This window comes from Leucopleurus acutus (assembly GCF_964270905.1).
Source record: "Leucopleurus acutus genome assembly, chromosome: X".
Lineage (NCBI taxonomy): Eukaryota > Metazoa > Chordata > Mammalia > Artiodactyla > Delphinidae > Leucopleurus > Leucopleurus acutus.
In genome coordinates this window covers 92708729-92722219 of record NC_139148.1, presented here as the reverse complement: position 1 = coordinate 92722219, position 13491 = coordinate 92708729, and the positions used below count along the sequence as shown (strand labels likewise).

Below are 13491 nucleotides of genomic sequence, written 5' to 3'. Positions count from 1 at the left end.
ACTGAAGAAATCAGAGAGGAAATCAAAAAATACCTGGAGACAAATGACAATGAAAACATGATGATCCAAAACCTATGGGATGCAGGAAAAGCAGTTCTAAGAGGGAAGTTAATAGCAACACAATCCTACCTCAAGAAACAAGAAAAATCTCAAATAAACAATCTAACCTTACACCTAAAGGAACCAGAGAAAGAACAAACAAAACCCAAAGTTAGTAGAAGGAAAGAAATCATAAAGATCAGAGCAGAAATAAATGTAATAGAAACAAAGAAAACAATAGCAAAGATCAATAAAACTAAAGCTGGCTCTTTGAGAAGATAAAGAAAATTGATAAACCTTTAGCCAGACTCATCAAGAAAAAGAGGGAGAGGACTCAAATCAATAAAATTAGAAATGAAAAAGGAGAAGTTACAATGGACACTGCAGAAATACAAAGCATCATAGGAGACTACTACAAGCAACTCTATGCCAATAAAATGGACAACCTGGAAGAAATGGACAAATTCTTAGAAAGTTATAACCTTCCAAGACTGAACCAGGAAGAAACAGAAAATATAAACAGACCAATCACAAGTAATGAAATTGAAACTGTGACTAAAAATCTTCCAACAAACAAAAGTCCAGGACCAGATGGCTTCACAGCTGAATTCTATCAAACCTTTAGAGAAGAGCTAACACCCATCCTTCTCAAACTCTTCCAAAAAATTTCAGAGGAAGGAACACTCCCAAACTCATTCTATGAGGCCACCGTCACCCTGATAACAAAACCAAACAAAGATACTACAAAAAAAGAAAATTACAAACCAATATCACTGATGAACATAGATGCAAAAATCCTCAACAAAATACTACCAAACAGAATCCAACAGCACATTAAAAGGATCATATACCATGACCAAGTGGGATTTATCCCAGAGATGCAAGGATTCTTCAATATACTCAAATCAATCAATGTGATACACTGTATTAACAAATTGAAGAATAAAAACCATATGATCATTTCAATAGATGCAGAAAAAGCTTTTGACCAAATTCAACACCCATTTATGATAAAAACTCTCCAGAAAGTGGGCATGGACGGAACCTACCTCAACATAATAAAGACCATATACAACAAGCCCACAGCAAACATCATTCTCAATGGTGAAAAACTGAAAGCATTTCCTCTAAGATCAGGAACAAGACAAGGATGTCTACTCTCGCCACTATTATTCAACACAGTTTTGGAAGTCCTAGCCAGGGCAATCAGAGAAGACAAAGAAATAAAAGGAATACAAATGGGAAAAGAAGAAGTAAAACTGTCACTGTTTGCAGATGACATGATACTATATACAGAGAATCCTAAAGATGGAACCAGAAAATTACTAGAGCTAATCAATGAACTTGGTAAAGTTGCAGGATACAAAACTAATGCACAGAAATCTCTTGCATTCCTCCTATACACTAACGAAAGACCAGAAAGAGAAATTAAGGAAATAATTCCTTTCACCATTGCAACAAAAAGAATAAAATACCTAGGAATAAACCTACCTAAGGAGGTAAAAGACCTGTATTCAGAAAACTATAAGACACTGATGAAAGAAATCAAAGATGACAAAGACAGATGGAGAGGTATACCATGTTCTTGGATTGGAAGAATCAATATTGTTAAAATGACTATACTACCCAAAGCAATCTACACATTCAATGCAATCCCTATCAAAGTACCACTGCCATTTTTTACAGAACTAGAACAAAAAACCTTAAAATTTGTATGGAAACACAAAAGACCCCCAATAGCCAAAGCAGTCTTGAGGGAAAAAAACGGAGCTGGAGGAATCAGACTCTCTGACTTCACACTATACTACAAAGCTACAGTAATCAAGACAGTATGGTACTGGCACAAAAACAGAAATGGAGATCAATGGAACAGGATAGAAAGCCCAGAGATAAACCCACACACCTATGGTCAACTAATCTATGACAAAGGAGGCAAGGATATATAATGGAGAAAAGACAGTCTCTTCAATAAGTGGTGCTAGGAAAACTGGACAGCTACATGTAAAAGAATGAAATTAGAACACCATAAACAAAAATAAACTCAAAATGGATTAGAGACCTAAATGTAAGACCAGACATTTTAAAACTCTTAGAAGAAAACATAGGAAGAACACTCTTTGACATAAATCACAGCAAGATATTTTTTGATCCACCTCCTAGAGTAATGGAAAGAAAAACAAAAATAAACAAATGGTACCTAATGAAACTTACAAGGTTTTGCAAAGCAAACTACAAACAAGACAAAAAGACAACCCTCAGAATGTGAGAAAATATTTGCAAACGAATCAATGGACAAAGGATTAATCTCGAAAATATATAAACAGCTCATGCAATTCAATGTTAAAAAAACAAACAACCCAATACAAAAATGGGCAGAAGACCTAAATAGACATTTCTCCAAAGAAGACATACAGTTGGCCCAGAAGCACATGAAAAGCTGCTCAACACCACTAATTATTAGAGAAATGCAAATCAAAACTACAATGAGGTATCACCTCACACCAGTTAGAATGGGCATCATCAGAAAATCTACAAACAACAAATGCTGGAGTGGGTGTGGAGAAACGGGAACCCTCTTGCACTTTTGGTGGGAATGTAAATTGATACAGCCACTATGGAGAACAGTATGGAGGTTCCTTAAAAAACTAAAAATAGAATTACCATATGACCCAGCAATCCCACTGCTGGGCATATACCCTGAAAAAGCCATAATTCAAAAAGAGTCATGTACCACAATGTTCATTGCAGCTCTTTTTACAATAGCCAGGTAATGGAAGCAACCTAAATGCCCATTGACAGACGAATGGGTAAAGAAGATGTGCTACATATGTACAATGGAATATTACTCAGCCATAAAAAGGAACAATATTGAATCATTTGTAGAGATGTGGATGGATCTAGAGACTGTCATACAGAGTGAAGTAAGTCAGAAAGAGAAAAACAAATATCATATATTAACGCATATATGTGGAACCTAGAAAAATGGTACAGATGAACTGGTTTGTAGGGCAGAAATAGAGACACAGATGTAGTGAACTAACGTATGGACACCAAGGGGGGAATTTGGCGGGGGGTGGTGGTGGTGGGATGAATTGGGAGATTGGGGTTGACATATATACACTAATATGTATAAAATAGATAACTAATAAAAAATAGATAATGTGATAGATGGTAAAGCCTTGAGCTTTTGGAGGAGGAGGAGGAGGAGTTGTTGCCCTACCCTCTGTGCCTAAACAAAACCCTAATGAAAGACAGCAAAAACAAACACAATTTTGGCTTATGTTATAAAATAATGACTCAATCTTTAATGGTCTAGGGGCTGATCATAGAGTTTTCGTATCCACACTCCCTTCCCTATGTTTGTCAACTGCATCATATAATAGTATCTATATAAGAGAAATTTCTGGGAAGGAAGAACTCCAATGACACACTAGTTGACAGGTTTTATAACGGCAAAACACTAAACTTACAATTTTAATTCTTTGGGGTTGAGATCGTTTAATGTTAAAGCTCAACATTCATTAAATAAAGACCCTAAAACAGTGCCTGACATATATTAAATGGCAATAAATATTAACTATTACAGTTACTATGATTATGCTATCTTTTCAAATGTGCTTATTTTAAAACATGCAATGCCGTAGCTTTAAAAAATGTTTTTGATCACATATCCTTGATTATATTGGAAGTATATATTCAATGATAAATGTAACTGCTTTGTTTCTTAAATTCTGCTCAGAGACATATACTCAAATGACTGTGCATGCCTTTTGGAGAGATTTACTGTTTTGGTCAGTCTTTTAAATTCAGTGGCTGAGCACCTACTTTCCAGTAGTTGGCCCTTACTGCATGATGCAAAGCAAGTTTGGAAAACATGACTACTATTTAGTTTGATACTGTTTATACTTTTAAAAAAGCAGAAGATTTATAAAACAGAAACAGACTCACAGACATAGAAAACAAACTTATGTTTACCAAAGGAGAAAGGTGGGGAGGGATAATAAATCAGGAATTTTGGGGTAACATATATACACTACTATATATAAAATAAACAACAAGGACCTACTGCATAGCACAGGGAACTATACTCAATATTTTATAATAACCTATATGGGAAAATAATCTGAAAAAGAATATATATATATATATATATATATATAACTGAATCACTTTGCTGTACACCTGAGACTAACACAACATTGTAAATCAACTATACTTCAATTTAAAAAAAAGAAAGAAAATTATCCTAAAGAAAGCAGGGGAGTGAACAGCAGAATGTGGCTATGCATGTAAAAGGAAACCTAGAATACTCAGAATCTCTAAGTTGAAACATAGAGCAAGTAGGTTCCTTAGAAAAGGTTTAATTTCTAATCTTCAACAGAAAGCCACCTCATTTTATTTCTACAAAAATAAAATTCACTCGTAAAATTATAGGTACATGCAGATAATGTTTATGAAGTGCTCTTAACTTCAAAAGAAAAAAATGTGAATGCCTGGGTTCTCCAAATGTCCAGGATATGTTACAAAAGGTAGCAAGTAGAGCTTTGTACATTTACAATAATTTTGTACTGTTAAAGACCATGTTACCTAGTTTTTGATACCCAGAGAAACAAGCAGCTTGTTTTTCAAAGATTAGTACTAAATTGCCATACTGTAGGTACACAACCTGGATGTTCCACTCTACTACTCTTAACACAAATTTGTTTTTTTTTTACAGTTCTGAAATCTGGTTGATTTAATTTACATTAATCTTCTCAGAGGCCAAACTTGGTGGTAAGAATACCAATTATCCTGGTATTGTGTTCAACCAGATCTTACCCTGTTTGAAATTACCATTTTTCTCCTTTGGCCAAGTCTGGGGTCAAAAAACCTTTACCCACCTACAGTATAGAAAACTTGTTTCAGAAGTCTACTTCTTCATTAGTTTAAAACCATTTATTTGGAAAGTGGCATTTTTTACAAAATGAAAACAGTAATTCTAAGAAGTACATTCCTTCACAAAATTAATAAATTTGATAATTATATTTACTTAAGAAGTCATAAGTAAACATTTTTAAGGGAAATCTTTACTTTTGGTGTGAATTACAGAGGTATCCAATTTCAGCCTTACCGTTTTCAATGTATAATGTTTCTTACAGAGTAGTTTTAGGTATATTAGTCCCACAGACATTAAAATATCACATGCACACAGCAGAGAGTTGAATTCTCATTTCTGTAAGCATTTTTCACACTTACAATATGCTACTGTTTAATCATAATAATGAATCAGTTTTGCAGTTACTGCACACTTGAATACATACAACCCTGAATCAAACTGAAAAGTACAAATTAAGAATGAAATTTAAATATTTATATTTTCTTGAATGGTTACAGGTAAAGGCACATTTATTAAAAAGCAATTCTGTAATACACACTGAGAAAACTAGTAGAGCTAAGAACATCGTGAAAGAAAACAGGAACCACTTCATGAATTGCTTTTGACCTTGAAACAAATTAATTGCCAATATTAAATAATAGTGAAGTAATTCAGAGTAGTGCCAGGCAAGAAAATTTAAAATACACTTGTTTTACAACCTCATTGCCAGACCCTGAGTCATTGTAGATGGAAATACCATGTTAAGATAAACAAAGACATTCACCCTCTTTGGGAATCAGTTCTTACTTACCGAAATTTGCCATCTGTATCGTCTGGTTGCCAGTGTCTGGAGCATTGTAAATCACAACAGCATCAGCATTTCTTCTGCCTGCTGCTTGAATTTTTTCTGAAAATGTACAATTACCTCTTTCTATCAGTGCAATCCAGGGCTTCTTAGTATTAGTAAACTCAGTGTTGTAGTCACAAGCTAGGTAGTTACTGCCCTTAGGGATGGCCACCACCCCCATAGCATTAGCCACCGGTGAGGCTAATCCATAAACACCACATTCACATGTCTCTGTTGAAGTGTAGTTGCTGGTTTCATTGTAATAAGCCACAGTCACACGGGCATTCATTGAAAAAGGTGCTGTGATTCTAACTAAAAAGGTAAAAATTACCAGCAGCTGAAAACAACCGGACTTATTCTCCTGGTTCATTGCTCATTCATTTGAGAATAAAATTTAAGATGTCTGCTGATATTTCCAACTATCAGTCACCATTTGTCCACTCAGGTCCCCACTAAGCAGAAGTTTGAAATTTCAGCTGCAAGTAGGTAACTGATCTCACCTCTAGCAACGTAAGCTCTGAATACATCAGCTCTATTTCACTTTACTTAGCTACATTCCGTTTTGCCTGCCCCTCCTCCAACTGTACACACATGTAACCCTTAACCAGGATTACCTTAGAAATAAATAACACCATCAACTTTATTCTACATGTCAACTTATCAGGACTGGATGACTTCCTTCACTGACATTTTTTTCTTCTTACTGTTCCAGCTAATGAACTTTCATAAACATGGAGTGGATTGGAATGAGGAACTGGACTCTTGGGATTACCATGTGACAAAATGAAAGTCACCTCTCTCAGATCATCTAAAACACCAAACTGGTTTTCCAAGCCCTGCTGAAACAATGCTATCAACCAGTTCAGCCGGAAGTAAGTTAAGATCCATCATTTTAATTGCTACGGCATTGGTAGAATTGATTTCACAGCCTTTTTTTCTCTTACTTCTTTGTGGAATTTTTCTTAACAGGCTCCCCAAGGAACATCTTATGCTACCTTTGTTTATTCATTGAAAAGGAAACATATTCATCGTTAGAGATCCTTTCAAGTACAAGGCCTTGCCCATGGTGGGCACTCAAATATCTGTTGATGCATTCCATTAATTTTTATGTCCCATGTGTTATACTCTAACAAAAGACTGTTCAAGGTTTATCTTTTAACATTTAAAAATTTTAATTCTAGTTCTTTCAAATGTATAGACAGCTTTAGTTATTTCATTGCTTCCTTTACTGTAAGCTGTTTTTTTTTGCATTTTTTATATATTCTTTTTTAACATCTTTATTGGAGTATAATTGCTTTACAATGGTGTGTTAGTCTCTGCTTTATAACAAAGTGAATAAGGGGCTAGTGAAGGAGTAGATGAATGGACAACAAGACAAACAGAGATATCAGGAGTCTGACTGGGCCAAGAGTCAGCAAACTACACAAATAGGCAACAGGCTGTCAGAGAAGCAGAAAGACACCAGGTCAAAAGGAAGGCAGACACAATGGTAGCCTGAAGTCCAAGGAAAATAGTCTGAAATAAGGAATACCACTAGAGTCAAGGGGACAGGACAACAGAAAATAGGAAACATTGTTGAAGGACATGATCAATAAAGCTATTTTCCCCCACACACACTTCTTGTCCGTTCTTGGGCATCTGAGGTATTAGCGTTGGACTGGACCCTGAAAGTGGGAACCAACAGTTAACAGCAGAGGAGAGTTCACGGAATCTGCAGTAGAACCTGATGGATAAATCCCAGCAGATGCACAAGAGAAATATGAACCTTTTTATCCTGTTACAGCTGCTGATTACTCATATCTCCCTCACAGTACCTGGTATTAGTAACAACTTACACACAGTAATCACTTAATAATTATTCATGAAAAGTTTAAAGGTCTTGTGTATTAGCTCATGGTCTATTTCAGAGTAAACACTATCGCCAACGTTCAAACTCATAATAAAGACTGTATTCACTAGATAAAGAAAACTATCAAACTGAAAACAAAAGTGTTATTGTCAAAATGATTAGTCTGCTAATTGCTAATAGACATCTGTGATAAATTCAACATCAGCATTCAACAGGCAATTCATTAGTAAAGTTGTAGAAATTTGAGTTAACCTTCTCTACCAGTTATTAAATTGTTTCTAAAGGAACATCATTATATGCTTTTAAAATGACAACTTTCCATAACACTTTATGGCAGCACTGGTGAACTTTGCTAAACTATTTTAAATTACTCTGAAGTTTGAAGTGCATGACTTTGTATGGTAACCAGCATTATATACCTTGTATGTAAGTGCTTTTATGTTTCCTTGTATGGCTTTCAGAGAGTCATAACTCACAAAGATAATTTTAGATTGTTTTTAAAATTTTACAGTTAAGTAAAATTAGTCCTAGAACGATAAATACCCATCAATGCAATTTTCCAGTTAAGTCTTAAGGTAATTTGCTGGGGGAGGGGTGAGTGGTCTAGTACTTATTCAGTGTTTTTAAAATTTTATGTGTGGAATACCTACATTAGACTCACTTGGAAGTTTATTAAAAGTGAAGATTTCTGGGTCAGCCTGAATCAAAATTGGAGGAATATATATAGGAATTCACATTTTAAATAGCTCTCCAGGTAATTCTTACACACTTTACAATTTAAGAACTTTAGATTATACAAGTTGTACATGATGAACAGTATGGGATCTAGTAGTTTTTTTTTTAATTAATTTATTTTTGGCTGCGTTGGGTCTTCATTGCTGCGCGCGGGCTTTCTCTAGTTGCAGTGAGTGGGGGCTACTCTTTATTGCGATGTGCGAGCTTCTCATTGCGGTAGTTTCTCTTGCTGTGGAGCGCGCGCTCTAGGCACTTGGGCTTCAGTAGTTGTGGTGCGTGGGCTCAGTAGTTGTGGCTCGTGGGCTCTAGAGCGCAGGCTCAGTAATTGTGGCACACGGGCTTAGTTGCTCCGCGGCATGTGGGATCTTCCTGGACCAGGGATTGAACCCGTGTGCCCTGCATTGGCAGGTGGGTTCTTAACCACTGCGCCACCAGGGAAGTCCTAGTTGTAGTTTTGACAGATTAGCTGCTGTCATTTTATTTCAACCTCATCGTGCTTCAACTTCCAATCTATAAAGGTCTGATGTTTTATTTGTACTTTACGTGGTTCTCTGAAAATTTCTGAAGTTATCTTAAAAACCAAAAGGTTGTGCAAGTGCTGATACTGCAACAGCTAGTGTTATATCCTCAGGAAAATAATAACCTCTCCTGGACTTTTTCTTCTTTTACACAATGAAAGAGGTTGGGTTAAAATTTATCTATCAAGTCTTTTCCAGATCTGCCATGCTAGAACTCTATGAAAATGAAAGTTGTTTCAAAACTATCAATTGTTAATTTTTCCTTATCAGAACAATTGAAGTGGAAGCTGCATTGAGAGCAGATGAACTATGGCACCTAGATAGGAGGTAAGTTCAAAGTACTGGGTGAAGCTTGATCTCTAATAAAACTAACAAGTGCTTGAAACAGGACTATGTAACAGTGGTTTTCAAACTCGTCTGCACATTAGAATCATCTGGGGGAGATGTTGACTCTCTTGACGCCCAGGCTACACTCCAATCAGAAACCTGGGGTGGGGGTGGCATGTAGGAATAATTTTTTAAATTAATTAATTAATTTATTTATTTTTGGCTGCGTTGGGCCTTCATTGCTGCGTGTGGGCTTTCTTTTTTTAGTTGCGGTGAGCAGGGTCTACTCTTCATTGTCGTGCGTGGGCCTCTCATTGCGGTGGCCTCTTGTCACGGGGCACCGGCTCTAGGCGCGCGGGCTCTAGACACGCGGGCTCTAGAGTGCAGGCTCAGTAGTTGTGGCACACGGGCCTAGCTGCTCTGCAGCGTGTGGGATCTTCCTGAACCAGGGCTCAAACCTGTGTCCCCTGCATTGGCAGGTGGATTCCTAACCACTGCACCACCAGGGAAGCCCAGGCATAGTAATTTTTAAAACTCTCCAGGTGATACCAATATGAAGTCAAGTTTGAGAACCACTGCTATGTTTCAAACATTTAATACTACTGGACTTTTTCAACTACTTGTAGCTTAATAAATATTAAGTATCTTAGCAAAGGTACACAATATTAATTAAGGTATAGAGAAGTGAATCACTCATCTCTTAAGCAAGGAACATTTCAATTTTTTCCATATGATTGAATAACAGCTATGGCAAACCTACCATTTAAAGATGACGAGGACTTCCCTGGTGGCGCAGTGGTTAAGAATCCGCCTGCCAATGCAGGGGACACGAGTTTGAGCACTGGTCCGGGAATATCCCACATGCCACGGAACAGCTAAACCTGGGCACCACAACCACTGAACCTGCGCTCTAGAGCCTGCAAGCCAAAACTACTGAGTCTGCACTCTAGAGCCCGCGTGCCACAACTACTGAAGCCCGTGAGCCTAGAGCCTGTGCTCCACAACAAGAGAAGCCACCGCAATAAGAAGCCCGTGCACCCCAACGAAGAGTAGCCCCTGCTTGCCGCAATTAGAGAAAGCCCGCGCGTGCAGCAACGAAGACCCAACGCAGCCGAAAATAAATAAATAAATTTATTAAAAATAAATAAATAAAAAATAAAGATGAGGAAGTACAGGGCTGTGTTTCTAATAGAATACAGGTACCCCTTGATTATTCATAGCAAACTTCCAGTTCTGCCTTGGGTGACTCTGACTTGGTGTATGTTCAAAAGAAATTAATTTTAATATTAGCCCTAGCCAAATAAAAGAAATAGTCACAAGGCCATATCCAGCTACAAAGGAAGCAAGAAAAAGTATTCTTTATTCTACATAGCCATGTGTTTAGCTAAACATGGGGAGAACTATTACTATAGAATAGGTATTAGGGTACAGCTAGCAGTCTCTGCTAACCTTCTTATAATCCATTCTCCTTCCAGGAGACAGTGACCACTCTAAAACATGAATCGAATCAAGGCATATCCCTGGCCACAAACCACTTAATGGCTTCCTAATGCTCTGAAGATACATACTAAAATCCTTACCATGGACTATAAGGCTCTGTGTAATTTGCAAGAGCCTTTGTCTGTCTGTCTCGTCTTATATCCAACATTCCGCACTCCAGCCATATCAGTTCTCATTCAAGTTCTCAAGCACACCTTGTGCTGCAAGGCCTTTACACCTCAGTTCACTTCCTCAGGAAAAACTTTCCCAATGCCCCCCGGCCAGCTTCCTTTGTGAAATTTATCTTATTTATTTGTGCAATTATTTGAATGTCTTTCTCCTCCACAACACTGTAAGCTTTATGACAGTAGGGGCCATGTCTGTTTTTGCTTGTATTGTATTGTGTTCCTAGTGCAAACTCAGTGCTTGCCATAGAGTGGGCATTCAAATACTTGGATATATGCTGCAATAACTGGGCTCATTATTTTATGAACCCTAGGATTTAGAGAAGTTTATCTCACAGTAATCTACTAGCTGAAAATTTATTATTATTCAAACGTTTTACTTTGTGCTCAAATTAGAGTTTAAAGAAACAGACATTGGAGTTATAAGCCCAACCTTAAAATTTAATTGCCTTGACAATATTTTTTTTTTTTTTTTTTTTTTGCGGTACGCGGGCCTCTCACTGTTGTGGCCTCTCCCATTGCGGAGCACAGGCTCCGGACGCGCAGGCTCAGCGGCCATGGCTCATGGGCCTAGCCGCTCCGTGGCATGTGGGATCTTCCCAGACCGGGACACGAACCCACGTCCCCTGCATTGGCAGGCAGACTCTCAACCACTGCGCCACCAGGGAAGCCCACCTTGACAATTTTACATTAAATCATTTAGTCTTTTTCTGTTTCAGGTTCCTATCTACAAAACAGACATTAAAAACCTTGTTAGGGGCAACTCCTAGATCTTAAGCGACTAGAAGTCACATGCAATAATCTCAGAATAGCATCAGAAGTACTCAAATTTAAAAAAAAGTTACTTGATTTTCAATGAAAATGTGCATATGATTAAAAACAGCTAAAATATTTCAGATTTCTGTTTTGAAAAAAATACATATATGTATCAATCACTGAAAAGGCAACAAATTAGGAAGAACATCAGCAATAAAAATAACTGGGATTTAAATATTTCAATTTTTTTTGTTATGATGAGCTGCTATAATTGATAATGGTCTAATCATAACTTTAAAATGTTCTTCATAGAAAACCACATTTTCATGACACACATGATAATAACACAAAGACATTTTTACTGTTCTAATAACGATATTAACATACCAAAAGAATCATACAACTGGATGGGACCATTATTTTGCAAATTTTACAAATAAGAAAACTAAGGCCAAGCAGTTTAAGTGGCTTTCCTTAAAGTTCCACAGGGATTTAGGGACAGACCTGTGGCTAGCTTTAAGTCTGTTTTTTCAAAATCTACTTTTTATTTCTTTAGTATAAAGGAAAGCAAAAACTTAGGGCTAGAAGTGGTATCAACATAACAATGTAAGAATGAGGGATAATATTTAGTGGGTGGTGTGACCTAGACCAAGAGATAAGTTTTTATCTAATGTTTCCATTTTGGAGATGTGACATTAATGTAATATGACTTGACTCAAATATAATCGCAAATAACTGAAATCTTCAGATAATCCCCAAATCTAGTTTTACGTATTCATTTTAACCCTTTTCCCTAAAATTTCCTTACTAAGCACAACTGATTACTGAAATAAGCTGTACTAATACATACTTCACCTCCCATCAGTTTACCTGAAAACTCATGGGTAGCAATGCTTAAAAAAAAAAAAGGAACTGTACCTGAACAGGTAACTAGTAAAATAGCAACCAGCTCAATTATAAACCATATAAATGACTTCAGAATAATAGAATTGGTTATAATCTATAGTCCATGTTGGCAGAAGCTATCTAGCCAAAAACATCAAATATTATTAGTGTCACCAAATAAGGGTTTCAAAATTTTTAAAAGTCCTTGTCTTAATATGAATAAAATTAATGCAGGATAATTCCAACAAAGAAAAGTGGCAGGATAAACATGTACTCAGATTCTTCTTTTAATAGTTTAATCAAAGGATTTCAATGTGTAGATCTCATGTACCATCTAAAATTAGAAACTTCAGTGAAAGATTGTGGTCTTGTGGTAGACTATGTAATATTTCATAATTTACTAACTGATTTGTTAATATAAAAGTGACACCACAGTAGTATATTTGTGTTGCTTTGGAAAGAATCAACACATATTGTCACTTGAAGATAAGGTATTCTGATGTAGTTTGCTTTTTTTCTTAGAAAACTGCCACAGTAGCTAACCAATTTTGCCATAAACTGGAAATGTGGACACAGATGTTTAACTCCAAATTTGGATAGAAACATTACTATAATATAAAACAAATTGCCATGGAAGTTGTTTTTAAAGATCCTAAATCTTTTTTTTAAATTAATTAATTAATTTATTTTTGGCTGTGTTGGGTCTTTGTTGCTGTGCACAGGCTTTCTCTAGTTGTGGCGAGCGGGGGCTACTCTTCGTTGCTGTGCACGGGCTTCTCCTTGTGGTGGCTTCTCTTGTTGTGGAACATGGGCTCTAGGTGCCCAGGCTTCAGTAGTTGTGGCACACGGGCTTAGCTGCTCTGTGGCATGTGGGGATCTTCCCGGGCCAGGGCTTGAACCCGTGTCTCCTGCATTGGCAGGCAGATTCTTAACCACTGCGCCACCAGGGAAGTCCAGGATCCTAAAACTTAATAATGAGTTCATATTTCTCATTCAATATAAGAACAGAAATTACA

General features: G+C 36.8%; 1 protein-coding gene across 1 annotated transcript in view; it reads right to left on the bottom strand.

Moving 5' to 3' along the window:
* Positions 1-6111, bottom strand: part of RNF128 (ring finger protein 128) — a gene marked incomplete at its 5' end in the record, with an annotated part of 97351 nt that extends 91240 nt beyond the window's left edge. The window contains one exon of the mRNA XM_082864631.1: positions 5706-6111. Within this exon, the coding sequence (XP_082720757.1) occupies positions 5706-6111 (406 nt within the window). The remainder of the gene's footprint in view (positions 1-5705) is intronic.
* Between the last annotated feature and the right edge of the window lie 7380 nt (positions 6112-13491).